The 15785-nt window shown below is 37.5% G+C and overlaps 2 protein-coding genes across 2 annotated transcripts; both read right to left on the bottom strand.

Moving 5' to 3' along the window:
- Positions 1–1329: 1329 nt before the first annotated feature.
- Positions 1330–1773, bottom strand: LOC129893819 (uncharacterized). Its single transcript, XM_055969232.1, has one exon. It carries the CDS (start codon positions 1771–1773, stop codon positions 1330–1332), a length of 444 nt encoding a protein of 147 aa, XP_055825207.1.
- A 5731-nt stretch (positions 1774–7504) lies between these two features.
- LOC129893811 (uncharacterized) lies at positions 7505–8296 on the bottom strand. Its single transcript, XM_055969218.1, has one exon. The coding sequence runs from the start codon at positions 8294–8296 to the stop codon at positions 7505–7507; it is 792 nt and encodes a 263-aa protein (XP_055825193.1).
- Between the last annotated feature and the right edge of the window lie 7489 nt (positions 8297–15785).

Here is a 15785-nt window from a genome sequence, read left to right as displayed (position 1 = left end):
ATATCATGCCCATTCTTTGACACTGATTATAGTTCTTTACATACCCTACAACATCTTTGAACAAAGTAGGCCAATAGAAACCGGATGAAGTACCTTATGGGCAGTACTCTCTCCTCCATGGTGGCTGTTATATGGTGATGAATGGAAACTATCCAACACTTGGTGCACCTCCACTTCTAGCACACACCTCCAAACCATTTGGTCAACACCTTTCTTGAATAGATAAGGTTTGTCCCATATGTAGAACTTGGCATCATGCATAAGCTTCTTCTTTTACTGCGAAGTAGCATCAGGAAGAAACACTCCACTAACAATGTAGTTCATAATATTTGTATACCATAGGAGTTCTTATACCTCTATTGACAACAATTGCTCATCTGGAAACTTTTCCTTTAACAACTTCTACTCACCTACATGGGATGAATCCTCTAATCTTGATAGGTGGTCTACTATTTAATATTTGCATCCCCTCCTTTCTTTGATTTCAATATCAAACTCTTGTAGCAACAGAATCCATCTTATGAGCCTTGGCTTGACATATTTCTTGTTGAATAGGTACCTAAAAGTTACATGGTCAGTATAAACAATCACTTTTGTACCTACTAGGTAAGAGCAGAATTTATCAAACGCATAAACCAATGCTAGAATTTCCTTCTTCGTGACCGTGTAGTTGTCTTGAGAAGAGTCAAGCGGAGTGAAAAATTTTCTCCTTCTTTTGTCCCAAAATTGCTCCCACTATTGTGTCTCTTGCGTCGCACATCAGTACAAAAGGTAGCTCCCAGTTAGCAGTTATCAGGATGGGATCTTCAATCAACTTCTTCTTCAATAGTTCAAAGACCTAAAACATTTATCATTAAAAATAAATTTTACCACCTTTTCAATAAAGATCACATGGTTCTGGCAATCATTGAAATTATTTTGATGAATCATTTCGGCATGACCTAGAAAACTGCAGACTCCTTTCACTGAAATTAGTGGTGGAAGCTTCCCAACCACTTCAATTTTAGCTTTATCCACCTCCAAACCATCTTTTGAGATTTTATGCCCCAACATAATACCCTCTTTTACCAGGAAATGACATTTTTCCCAGTTTCAGATGAGATTTATTTCTTTACACCTTGCTAGTACTTTTTCTAGATTTTGCAAACATAGATCAAAAGACTCTCCAAAAATTGAAAAGTAATCCATAAAAATATCTACAAACTCTTCCACCATATCATCAAATATAGCAATCAAGCACCTCTGAAAAGTGGCACGAGCATTGCAAAGACCAAATAGCATACTCTTAAATGCATATGTCCCATACGAGCATGTGAATGTTGTCTTTTCCTAGTCCTCTGATCCAATGGTAATCTGGTTGTAATAAGAATACCCATCGAAGAAATAATAGTACTCTTGGCCTGCTAATCTGTCAAGCATTTGGTCAATAAATGGTACAAGGTAGTGATCTTTTCTCTTGGCATCATTCAACTTTCTATAGTCCATGCATATGCGCCACCCAGTTACTGTTACTATAGGGATTAGCTCATTCTTCTCATTAGTCACAGTAGTCATTCCCCCTTTCTTTGGTACACACTGAACTAGGCTTACCCACTTACTATCAGAGATTGGGTATATTATGCCTGTATCTAGCCATTTAATTAGCTCTTTCTTCACAACCTCTTTCATGAGGGGGTTCAACCGGCATTGTGGTTGGGAACTAGTCTTATGTCCTACTTCCATTAAAATTCTATGCATGCATAAAACAGGGTTGATACCATGAAGATCATCCATTTGCCATCATATTGCCTTCTTGTGCCTTTTCAATACCTCAAGTGCTGCCGTGACCTGAACCTTAGATAAAGAATATGAAAGAATTACAGGTAAGGTATTATTCACTCTCGATGAATAATTTCCAAGTATGAATTTATTCTATCCATTGCTCAGGTCTGCGTTGTGGACCTGGCGTACACAATATTGGTTCGCGAAATAAATTCCAAAACTTGCTATTAAATTTCATGGTCCAAATGCGCGATGCGAGCCTACTTTTTAAAGTGTAATTTCTTCACCTTTTGTTTCCAACTGCTCTTTTGATCTCCATTTTCAATCTAATCATGCTTTGAATGTCTAATCTTACTCAATTAATTCTGAAAATGTCTAATCATGCTGGTTGGTTATAATAATACAAAATATGAAAAATATGAACTAATCTCTAGGAATTTATTCTTTACTTGACTAATGATTTATGGGTTTTAGTTCCTATTGGGCACATAAATTTACCCAAGATCATTGAGCAAGGGATTTATTAGGCCGAGTGTATCTCCTTGGGGTGCTCCAGTGTTATTTTTGAAGAAGAAAGATGGATCTATGCGTATGTGTATTAACTATCAACAGTGAAACAAGGTTAGCATCAAAAATAAGTATCTGATACCTCTTATTGATGATTTATTTGATCAGCTTTTGGGTGCTTCAATTTTCTCCAAGATTGACTTGCGATCCGATTATCATCAATTGAAGGTTAGGGCAGAGGATATCCCTAAGGCAGCTTTTTGGGCACTTTATGGCCATTATGAGTTTTTAGTGATGTCTTTTAGGCTAACTAATGCCCGGACAACCTTTATGGACTTGATGAATGAATTGTTCAGACCGTACTTGGATGTTTTTTACTGTCTTTATAGATTATATATTGATATACTCTCGTAGTAGGGAGGAGCATGAGCATTATTTGAGAATTGTGCTTGGAATCCTGAAAGAGAATAAACTCTATGCAAAGTTTTCAAAGTGTGAGTTGCGGCTTAGTTCGGTGACATTCTTGGGGCATGTAGTGTACAAGAAGGGTATTATGGTGGATCCTAAGAAGATTGAGGCAGTTCGAGATTAGGTTGGACCTACTTTAATTTATGAGATTCGGAGTTTCATATGACTTATAGGTTATTATCAGTGATTTATGGATGGGTTCTCATCTATTGCATCTCCATTAACTAGATTTACCCATAAGGAAGTGGCTTTCCAGTGGTCATACAAGTGTGAGGTAAGCTTTCAAAAGTTCAAGACTTTATTAACTACTACCCTAATTTTGACTCTACCTGTGTAGGGAGAAAATTTATTATATATTGTGATGCTTCTCGAATTGTTCTTGGTTGCGTATTTATGCAAAAGGGGAAGGTGATAGATTATTCTTCAAGGAAGTTGAAGGTTCAAGAGAAGAACTACCCTGATCATGACTTCTTTTTTTTCCCGCGGGAACAGACCCTACACGAGGCTCCTACCTTTCGTGCACAGTCAGGGGTTGAGCAGCACCCCCAAGCCTTACATATATAAAAAATATAAAAATACACAGAGGGGGACATAAACCTTACTTTCGACCTTAAGATGGTTCATAAGTTGGCTAACCTACTAAGGTCGGCCAACTCATCCCCTATACTAGATGAAAAGCGATAAACGAATGAGAGGACTCCTCTCGATACAATGCGACTAAGAAAAACATAAATGAGGGAGACTCTCCCCTTCTATGTAAATACAGAAAAGAAACCTACACTAGTCCTATTCAACTAAGCTACATTAAAAATATAGCTAAATCGAATTAAAGCAAGTATACAAAACTTCTGATTTCCATGGATTGAGAGCAGTCGTGTCATCGTTGTCCTTCTTAGGTTTGTCTTACCGAGTTTTTCCATAAGATGTGAGTGCCTCATGTAAGGAAAGTAGATGATTTCATGTTGCTGTAAGTTTGGATATGAAAAGTGTATACGTCATTGGGAGAAATTAAGCCAGGTAAATAAAGTCGCTCAAGTAACGTCTCCGATTATCCATTCGAGCCTCAACTTCTTGGGTTCTCCAATTGTTGGAATTACTGCAAGTCTGCAACAGTTGGAAGTCATTTTTGATATTGTAAGTTACATGTTGAAGCTGATGTTGTTATGTGTTGCTTCTGGCAGCAGCTGCTGCTGTAGTACCAACAATCCATAATGTTGGTGCAATGTGTATAATATATGCTTTTGAGTGTTTGTTGCTTCTGGCATCTACTGTAGCTATTGAAGTTGTTGATGTAAAAACTCCAGGATCAGGTGTTGCTGCTGCTGTAATCTAGTATCTGCACAAAGACACAAAGCAAACAAACATAGAACTCCTACTTGCAAACTCCTGTACCTAAATAAACAAATAAACAACAACACACATAAAGTTGTAGTTGTTTGTTATATGTTGTATGCTACTGGGATTGTTATTGGAATATATTATTATTGGATGTTGCTTGCAAGATGAAAGTGTTGCACATGGAGGAATCTGTATCTTTGTAGCATTCTTGCTTCTCCAATCCAAGTTCCAACATGTCAAGTGTTTCACCTTGCCATTGATGTATCAAAAACCAACAAGATTGGGTCTCCATCCACTTTTTGCATATACCTGCACAGCCAGGAACAAGAAAAGAAAGAGGTAAACACTACTCTATGCCTTATCTCTAGTGGTAGTGTGGTTATTCTAGGAGGAAAATAAATAGGAGAGATTCTCCCCTTTATAATGATCCTCACTATAGAGCCTTCAAAGTAGTTATAACTCAACATAGAGATATCCATTTTGAAGATTAAGTTAGAACAATAAGGATGGTGAGGTCAAGGTGGTTTCTTAATCCTCTTGAGTCCTCTTCTCCTGAAGTTGGCCATTTCTAGCTTGTCTAGTAGAAAGTTAGCTCTTTCTTCTTTAGGGAGTTCTTTCTTAGTGAAGTAAATTTATGGGGCAGAGCACTTGTGGCTATGTTTAGACAAAGCATCAGCTGTAAAATTGGCCTCTCTATAGATGTGGTTGCATTGGAAAGCTTGGAATTGGTGGCTGATTTCCTGCAGCTTCTGTAATTGCTCCTTGACAGACCATGGAGGTTTAGAAAGATGTTTTATCCATCTAATGAGTAGCTCTGAGTCAGATTCTAGGATGACATCTGTATATCCCAAATGAAGGCACCAAGATAAGCCAAAAATGGCTGCTAGCACCTCAGAGTGGTTGTTTGTGCCTTCTTCAAAGGGGACTGAAAAAGCAAAGAGAAGATCACCTTGAGAGTTCCTTAACAGTCCACCCCCCTCTTTTTCTTCCAAGATTATGGAGTGCACTACCATCAGTTTTCAGCTTCACTATGTGAGCTGAAGGTTTCTTCCAGTAGACAATGTTAACCTTGAGCTCATGAGTGCATTTGTCCACAAGAAGGACCAGTTCCTTCCATCTAGTAGGCCAGCTGATGAAAGGGTAAGTAATTCTCAGTAAGTTGGAGGTGTCTTTTGAGACTAGGTATATCACTCTAGCGAAGTTAGATTGTTTGCCTCCATATTTGACAACACATCTATTTTTCCAAAGGTTCCAACATATGAATATGGGGATGCATTGGATGATAAGCTTATGCACATCATTCTTGTATTTGGTCGACCACCATCTCATCATCAAGAGTCTAAGAGGTGTGTATTCCTTGCTAATCCCCATGAAATCTACAAACAGGCTCCATGTCTTCCTTACAAAGTGTCCAGATACAAAAACATGGTCAATGGTATCCTGGCCAGGTCTGTAGCAGCAATAACATTGGTTAGGGGTTTGTCCAAAGCTGCTAAGCTTTTCATTGGTTGGTAGCTTCCATTTAATTGCTCTCCACAGCGGAAAAGAGCATATGAAGGGTATATATTTGTGCCAAATTTGAGATTTGATATTTTTCTTGTTCTTGTTGTCTCTAATAAGTTCCCATGCAGAGGAGCAAGTAAATTCTCCACTGCTATTTAGTTTCCAAAAGGGTTGATCAGGCTGCTAAGGGTGGTAATTGATGTGTTTACCCAGGATGATAGGAACAAGATCAGGAGGGGCTTCATGAGTGATTAACTCTGTATTCCATTAGTCATTAATAAGGAAAGAAGACACCTTAGTGTTGTTCAGCCTACTACTGATAGACTTGAAGTTTGCTACGGGACCAACACCCAACCAATTATCCTACCAAAGAGGCATGAACCAGACTAAAGTTGCCATTGGATATGAGGTTCAAGGGTGTGCTTGTTTTTCATCAGGTGCTTCCAAATCTGAGATTGTCCAGTATGCCATTTATTGGTGATGGGGTTGGACCTTTGACAGTACTTGGCTTTGAGAAACTCACTCCATAAAGTGTTTTTGGTTTTAAAGATCCACCATTGTTTGTATTAGAAAGACTTGGCCACATCAGAGATTTGTCTCACACCAATACCTCCTTCATTATAGGGATAACTAAGGTTCTTCCAGGAAGACTAATGGTATTTTCTCTTGTCATTCGTCCATCCCTAAAAGAAATTAGCAGTGATTTTCTATATTTGCTTGATGGTAGTTGTAGGAGGGGAACTATCTAAGAGCAAATGGATAGGGAAAACTTGAATGACATGCTTAATCAATGTAACTCTACCTCCATAGATGAGGATCTTTGCTTGCCAACCTGTTATTCTAGCTACAACCTTAGCAATAAGGTAAGAATAGTATATGATCTTTTGCCTGCCTATGTAAAGGGGCATCCCAAATAAGTAATGGGGCTGCTTTTTTGCTTAAAAACAGTAACCCTCTTGATCCTCTTCACTGTAGACCTAAAAGCATTTGAGGGTACCATGAAACTAATCTTGTCTCTATTAATCAGTTGGCCAGAGACACTCTCATAAATATGGAGTATCTCCATAATGAGCTGCAATGTATGAGATCTCCCTGATAAAAATATGATAATGTCATTTGCAAAACTGAGATGATTAATCTAAGGGCCCTTCTTTGCCATAAGGAAGTGATGGTATTGAGGGTGTTGATGAAGATTATTCATCAGCCTTGAGATAACTTCAGCACCTATGATAAATAAAGTTGGTGACAGTGGATCCCCTTGCTTAATGCCTCATGTGGAGTGAAAGAAGCCATGCCTTGAACCATTAACAATGATGGAATACCAATTATCAGCCATAATTCTCCATACCATGTCAATAAAACCTTCTTCAAAACCCATTTTCCTCAGAACTAGGCAAATATATGACCATGATACCCCATTATAGGCTTTGGCCATGTCCAGTTTGATAACAATATTGCCTCCCACATTAGGCTTCTTGATCTAGTGTATGATCTCTTAGGATAGCATGATATTTTCAGAAATGCTTCTGCCTTTGACAAAGCCAGATTGGTTAAGGGAAATGAGGTTGGGTAGAATAGGTGCCAGTCTAAGGGAAATGAGTTTAGAAATGATTTTGTTGGTGAAGTTGCTAAGGCTAATCATTCTATACTCTGATAGTTTATTAGGATGGTTTACTTTTGGGAGTAGTACCAAACAAGAGTGGGTGAAATATTTGGGCATAACTTGGCCACAAAAGAAAGATAAGATCACTTTAAGGAGGTCCTCTTTTATGATGTCCCAACATGCTTGGAAGAACTTGCTATTCATTCCATCAGGTCCAGCAGCTGAGTTGAGATTCATTGAAAAAACCATAATTTTCAGCTCCTCTAGTGTAGGGATAGCTTTCAGGTTTTTCTTGTTTTCATCAGTGACCATCCTGGGGATACATTAGAGAATATGCTCTTGAATTTGTGTTTCCTCACCGGTGAAAATGCTTTGGAAATGTTCACAGGAAGCTTTGGCTATATTTTCTTCACCTTGTACCCAATTATCATCCTCATTCTGGATCTTATGGATATATAGTTTCCTTCTTCTTCCTCTTATCAAAGCATGAAAGTACTTAGAATTCATATCACCCTCTTTGAACCAATGCAACTGAGTTTTTTGCTTTAATATGGACTCCTCCATTTTCAGATATTTAATATACTCAGTATTGAGGGCATGTAGCTTGGTTCTATTCTCTTCAGAATTTACAGTGATCAGCTCCTTTTCAGCCTGTCTAGCCTTGTCTTCATATTCTTTAACTTTGGCATAGATATCCCTAAATTGCAGTCTGGACCAGGTACTAAGAATGGCTGCCAACCTCTTCATTTTTTGATGAAAACACCACATTAGATTACCCTCCATGGTCCTGTTCCAGCAATTACTAACAGTATCCAAAAAGGATGACTGTTTTGTCCAACAGTTAAGGAATTTGAAATATTTGGTGTGGTGTTGGTTGTGATCAGTCATCTCTAGCAGTAAAGGGCAATGACTTAAACCCACCGAGGGTAAATGAGTAATGGAAGTTTGAGGCATCATCTCTAGCCATTTATCATTGACCATTCCTCTATCAAGTCTCTTCCAAATTCTGAAAAATATACCCCTGTGATTAGACCAAGTGTATCTCTGACCACAAAACCTAAGATCTTGTAATCCGCAGGTTTCAATGATGTTGATGAACTCATGGCTCTTTTTCATATTGTAAGTGACACCCCCAGCTTCTGTTGGGGATCTATAATAACATTGAAATCACCTAAAATGCACCATAGGTGGGAGGTGGTAGATTGTTGTAACAAGCTATCCCAGAGTAGTCTTCTGAGATGATCCTTGCATTTTGCATATACAAAGGTAACTATGAATTGATTAGGATTCATTACATGGTTAACTTCACAAGTGATCAACTGCTCCTCATTTTCCAAAATCTTGTAGTCCACATCTTTAGTCCAAAAAATCCAAATCTTACCATTTGGATTGCTGGTAGCATATCCATGTTGAGTTAATTTTTGAAATGCTGAAGTTGGGAACTATCAGAGAAGGGCTCCAAAATGGCAATAAGGGTAATCTGATGGATACTCTTAAGAGACTTAAGTCTTTCCATGACTCCTTGGGTATTTATACCCCTCACATTCCATCTTAATGTGCTAATCATTGAGATATTTTGGAAGTTAAAATCCTAGTGTGTGGTCTACTTGTAGGAGCAGAGGTAGTAGGACTGGTAGTTTTAGTGTTGAATCTGGTTTTATGGCCTCCTCTAGGGGACAAACCTTGGGAGTTAGCTATTTATTGAATCTCATCATCATGATCATTTATGTAGGTTGGACTAAGTGTTCTGATAAGCTGTTCCCTGGCAATATCATCTTCATCTGGATCATTAAAAGGGTGTTCATCATTATCACTTTCATCTTCAGACTCAATAACAACATATTCACCTAGATCAGGAGGGACCTCTATGTTAGTATGAAGGGTATATTTGGGGGTGGACTGTATGAGTTGCTCTACAGTTCTATTGGCTGGATGCTGAGGAGTTGTGTGGTTGTCCAACCCCACTTGGTCATCCTCCAGCACAAACTGATGGCCCCCAAGATTAGAATGTTGTTCTGGCACCTTGTCCAGTACCAGAGAAATTTGTCCCTTGTCGGCAAGTTTCTTTTCTTTAATTTTTTTAATAGCATCCCTTCTTCTTTTGCTCAGTTTATTCTTTTTTTCATTAGACCTTGTGGCACTTGTACTTGCTGTAGCCCCTAAATCTGTTGCCATAGAACCTATAACTGTTGGCAAGTGAATGGCATGACTGGTAGTGTCAATTTTTTCATCTATCCTGTCATTAGTCTATGCAATTGTGGGTAGATCCATATTGTGTTGAGGGAGAGGAGTTGGGGTAGAAGGAGCTCTAAAGTCACAGCAAGGGTCAGTGCTTGGGTTTTCATGCATAACATGAGACAAATTCCCACCCTATTTGGTTACCCCTTCCTGTATATTAGTAAGTTTCTCCATTTCACTTCCTTCCAATCCTCCATCAACTTCTACATCAGCAACAACAGCATTATAATAAGAGGATTGTCTGGGGATTAGGAGCATTCAGTCAATACCTGGGGGTCTTGACTCTTTACTAATTTCACATCCAGCAGTTGGCATTACACCTGTGCATTGGTTATGAGGGGAATGGGACTTGGGGAACCTTAAGTCAATACCTGGCCCTTGTGATATGGTGTTGTCCTGTGTTGTTGGTTGCTTCCTAATAGGAGCATTTATTTTGCTATTTTTTTCTCCTGCAACTTGGTTAGTGGGTTGATCTTGTGTAGCAAGATCAACATAATTATTAGAAATAATATTGGAGTTAGTAGACTTACCTGATAGTATTTGGTTGAGCAATAATTGTTCATTTCTGACTTTGTCTCTTGGTGTAGCAGGTTTAGGTCCTTTGGCTTACTGAGGATTGTCTGACTCCTTGTTTTGTTTCTTCTTTTGAATTTGCCATCCTTCTTCATTCCTGTTACTACTTACATGTTGTGATTGTGTTTGATTACTAGATGTATGGATATTATTCTTCAATTGCATAGTAGAAGTCTGTGGTTGTTGTTGCTCCTTGGTCTCCATATCATCCTTAGATTTGTTTTTCCTATCAACTTGTAGTTCTTTTCTTCTTTTTTGCTCTTTATCTCTCTTCTAGACAGTACAAGCATGTATCATATGGCCCTGATGCTTGCAGTACATACAGTACTCAGGGACATTCTCATAGTGGATGGCTTTCCATCTCCCTATAGTGGTATCCTATTTATCATGACCTATCCACACATGTGCTGGTCTTTCCTTTGTGAGATCTACTTGTATTCTTACCTTAGCTATACTCCCTCTTGTCTTTTGGATAGAGGCAATATCCAAGTATAATACTTTACCTATGGAAGATAACAAAGCAGTCACAACCTCTTTATTATAGTAGTGCCATGGCAATTCAGGTAATGCAACCCAAATTTGCACTACTGGGGTCTCTTCCTCAGTCTTGAAGGTAGGTGTCCAAGTTTGTATCCTCATCAACTGGCCTTCTATATTCATCCTTTGTTTGGTCCATACAATAATGTAGTCCAGCTCATTATCAAGATCAATGTAGACATGTCTAGCATTGAAGTGAGCTATCTTGACTCCTCCTGATAGTTGGGTTTGTATAATGAAACTTTTCCTTAGCAACTCAATTTTTGTCATGGTAGTGCTAAATTTTCCCACTAAGGTATACTTATATCTAAAAGCTAACTTAACCATGAAATCTTCTTTTTCAAAATGACAGATGGTAGGCCTTGTCTAGTGGTATAAGTTGGGGTTGATAGTACAAAAAGGACCTCAGTCCTAGCTTGGTTGATTCTAAGCTTAGAGGCAAATATTTGAACTACTATGAAGGGTGTTGGTTGAGGGACCTGATCCCTCTTGTTGGGAAATTGATTTTTCTGGGGTGGTTGGTTGGTAAGGGCACCTATTTGAGATTGATTAGGAACTAAGTTGTTACCTAGATAGTTTGGACTAGGCTTGTCAAAGTTACTAGATATCTTAAGAAAGTTACTTTGGATTGGAATGGTCTTTTGGATGTTTTGTTGTTGGTGCTGCTGAATTAATACATGAGGTAACACTTTTGGCAAACTTACCATGTTATAATCAGCCTTGGTAACATCAAGCTCTTTTTCCTGCATGGGGTTAGTAGCAACAGTACCGTTAGGGAAGATCCCTACTCATGACTTAGAGTTGGCGGTTGTAGCATTTGCATTAAAGATTTTGAGGCATCATTTATGGTGAGCATTTTGAGGTGTTCACAGATCATCATAGCCTCCAGTATATATTCAATTAGATGGATATCAATTTGAGATAGCAGAGACGGTTAGAGTTACTCAAGGACTATGACATAACTATCATTTATCATCCAGACAAGGTTAATGTTGTAGCAGATGCCTTGACTCAAAAAAAGGTAAGTATGGGTAGTCTAGCCTTGCTACATACTGGAGAGTGTCCTTTGGCTATGAACGTCCAGTCCTTAGCCAATAGCTTTGTGAGGCTTGATATTTTAGAACCTAGTAGAGTTTTGGCTTACATGGAGTCAAGGTCATCCTTGTTGGAGTAGATTCGGGCTCAATAGTTTGATGATGGTGATTTGTGTAAGATTCGAGACAATGTATTACAAGGAGAAGCCAATGAGGCAATTCCTGATGGTGAAGGAGTTTTGAGGATAAAAAGTCGTATTTGTGTTCTTCGGGTTGGTGATTTGACTAAACTGATCATGGAAGAGGCTCATAGTTCGAGGTGCTCTATTCATCTGGGAAATACTAAGATGTATCATGACTTGAAACAATATTATTTATGGTGTCGTATGATAAGGGACATAGAAGATTTTGTGTCTTGATGTATAAATTTCCAACAAGTGAAGTATGAGCACTAAAATCCTGGTGGTGTGTCTCAAAGGATGCCTATACCTAAGTTGAAATGGGAGACTATTTCTATGGACATTATGGTAGGGTTGTCGCGTACCATGGGTAAGTTTGATGCAATATGGGTCATTGTGGATCGGTTGAACAAGTCTGTGCACTTCATACCAGTTCATACTACCTATAATTTAGAGAAGTTAGCCAAGATCTACATTCGGGAGATATTTCATTCGCATGAGGTGCCTATTTCTATCATTTCAGATCATGGCCCATAATTTACATCCTATCCTATGTTTTGCAGTTTATGCATAAGGAGTTGGGTACTCGGGTGGATCTTAGTACAACCTTTCATTCTCAGGCTAATGGTCGGTCTTAACGGACTATTCAGGTCCTTGAGGACATGATGCATGCATGTGTGATCGACTTTGGTGGTCAGTGGGATCAGTTTTTTCCCTTAGTGGAGTTTGAATATAACAATAGTTATCATTCGAGCATGAGATAGCACCATTTGAGGCATTGTATGGTAGGATATATCGATCTCTAATTGGTTTATTTGATGCATTTGAGGTTAGACCGTGGGATATAGATCAGTCGAGGGAGTCCTTGGATAAGGTCAAGTTGATTCAGGATAGGCCCCTTATGGCTCAGAGTAGTCAAAAGAGTTATGTAGATCAAAAGGTTTGTGATCTAGAGTTCATGGTTGGAGAACGAGTTATATTAAAGGTTTCACCCATGAAGGGAGTGATGATATTTGGGAAGAAGGGCAAGCTTAGCCCGAGATATATTAGTCCTTTCGAGATTGGTGAGCATGTTGGTTAGGTTGCGCATCAGTTAGCTTTGCCACCTGGGTGTTCTGGTGTTCACCCTGTATTTCACATTTCGATGCTAAAGAAGTATAACCGGGATGGTGCTCATGTGATTCAATGGGACTCAGTGTTACTTGATCAAAATTGGACCTTTGAGGAGTAGCAAGTAACAATCTTGGATAGATAAATTCGAAAGTTGAGATCAAAAGAGACTGCTTCAGTGAAGGTTCAATGGAAGCATCCTCCGATAGAGGAGGCTACATGGGTGACCGAGTCAGACATGAGGATTAGATATCCTTAGCTTTTTGAGCATTGAGGTACTTCCTAATCCTTAATCGTTTAAGGAAGAACGTTTTTTAAGTGGTAGATGATGTAATGACCCGTTAGGTCGTTTTGAGCATAGAACTATTTTGACTCTTCCCGTAAAATTTTAAATAAAAATTTTGAACAATATGTTTAACTATGGTTATTTAGTTGAAGGGTATTCTTTTAATAATTAATTTATGTGGTGATTTATTTTTTATAACTAATTATTAATGGAAAACAAAAACTTATTTTTTATTTGAAGTGGGTCATATCTACTACTCCTTTAAAATCAATGTTATAAGGTTAGATGAAATGGGAGTAGTTATTTTATAATTTGTATTTTTGAAGAGAAAATAAAAGAAATAAGAGAGTAAGGAACTATCTTCGGCGGGCATCCGAGAGTGCTTCAGGTAACTTTAAACCTGATGCATATTAAATATTTCTAGGAATAGAATGTTCCTGTAATGTTATTGGAAATTGTCATGTCAATTTGTTAAAATAGTTAGTGGGAAGGTGATATAATCATGATAATGTAAGGATTAGTATCTATTAGGTAGGAGACAAAAGTTTTCTTTTTGTTGCGTATTTAGATTTGAAATTCCAATATGTGCAACGATGAGGGGATAGACTTTATGCTTTTCTTTAATATTTCTTTAATAGTAGAGGCAAAACATATAAAATTCGCTTATAATTTACTCTTTAGCTTCGTGGAAATTCATGAGTGTTCATAGTTAAATTGGTTTGACATATTGCTATATATTAATATATTTGGGGTATTGTATTATATTAATATCATTAGATTTATGATATTTGAAGAAATTGAGATTTAAGCCTAGGCTTGAGATTTAGGTATTTGATTATAGATTTGGGGTGAGTTTTTAGGTCTAGGCTAGACATATAGTAATATGGGTTTCTACGGATTCGTTTACTTATGAATAATATATATTTGATAGAATGGGAATGTTGTGAAGTTTTGCGCGAAAGGGAAAGCAAAATCTTGAGGATTCGTGACATATGTTTGGCATTCGAGGTATGTAAGACTTTCAAACTTTGTTGAAGGATGTTTTCTAATTAAAGATTAAAAATTAAAATAGATAATGGGTAAGGGCGAAAGATGAGGGTCTCGTACCAATGGTGTGATGGGCATTGGTGCGGGTACCGATGATACAAAGGGAAACTTTATTACTATAGAATGAAGGATTGTAATCCGAGAATGCCAAAGCATATGGCCATTAGCTGATGTATTGTTGATTTAATTTTGTTTGTGTTGTGCTTCTTATTTTAACCGTATATTTGTGAAATTTGGAGTGATTATATGTCATACTAATATTTAATTCACTGAGATGCATCATCATCCCCTATATTGTTGATATTATATTATGCACATGCATTGACATGAGATTGAATATGAGTAAAGGTCTAACACGTGGAGATCGTCCGTGTTGAAATTGGTTATGATTATAAGTTGGGCACGTGAAGATCGTCTGTGCTGGGAATGGTGGATTTTATGATAGTGTGTTGAGATCATCCGCACAAACATGTGGAGATTGTCCGTGTTGGTATATGAACTGCGCGAGTCCCCCATGGGTCACAAACTCTCGAAGAATTTCCAAGAAGTATTGTATATATATGGTTGTGAGGTTACTTGTTATTTGAGGCATATCATCTCATGGTGTTGCATATATCTCATTCTCTTCTTCATTTTACATGATTATGTGTTAAATTGAATGTTGAATATTTTGTGATATTGATTATCCCTTTTTTGATTAGACTTGACTGATAATTATAAAGTAAAATTACAAAATTTGAGAATGTTTTTTTTAATACTCCTTTCACTACTTCTTCATTGTCGGTCAATGAGACATACTGGGTACACATGGTTTCGTACTCATACTACACTTGTTGCACTCTTTTGTGGTGCAGATTTGATTTCGAATATGAGTGCATCTCGTTGAGCTTTGTGAGTCGGAGCTTGAGTTATCTTGGAGTTGTGGTGAGCTGCTTTGTTATTCTGTTGACCACACCTCCCTCATTCTTTCATTTATTCTATTATTTTAGTATTCAAACAAGATATTTATTACGTCTAAACTAGTCATTTTAGCTTCATATTTGAGTCCTATTTTAGAAGCTCTTGTATTTATAACACCAAATCTTGCGTGGTATTTTAGCTTTCCTCATTTCATACTTATGACAGACTTAGTGTGTTGGATATTCCACTTGTCGCTAGTCTCCTTACTTTATTTATTTTATTGAATTGATAAGAATGATTGGGTTGACTTACCATCGGTTGGGAACGTAGGTTCTATCATGATTTATGAATTTGGATCGTGACAAAACTAAATACACAAAACAATAAAATTCAGAATCCATTACTGAATATCCATTTCAGTTTTCGAAGAAATAAATTTCAATAACAACAAAATTTTAGTAGACTCATTACAACAATAAAATCTAAATCTATATTTAAAAAAATAATTTAAAATGAAGTAAAGATGACATAAAAAAACAAACCCGCAAAATTCCATCGATCTTTGTATTGGACCAATATGAAACACACGCCACTATCCATGATTAAATTAAAAATAAAAAATTAAAATTGGGAATAAAATAAAAAAGAAGGATGAACGAAATAGAGAGAAATACAATATTGTGATAACAATTAATTAAACG

The sequence above is a fragment of the Solanum dulcamara genome, chromosome 1 (genome assembly GCF_947179165.1).
Source record: "Solanum dulcamara chromosome 1, daSolDulc1.2, whole genome shotgun sequence".
Lineage (NCBI taxonomy): Eukaryota > Viridiplantae > Streptophyta > Magnoliopsida > Solanales > Solanaceae > Solanum > Solanum dulcamara.
The sequence above is the reverse complement of the archived record's forward strand: the minus strand, read 5'-3'. Positions and strand labels throughout refer to the sequence as shown.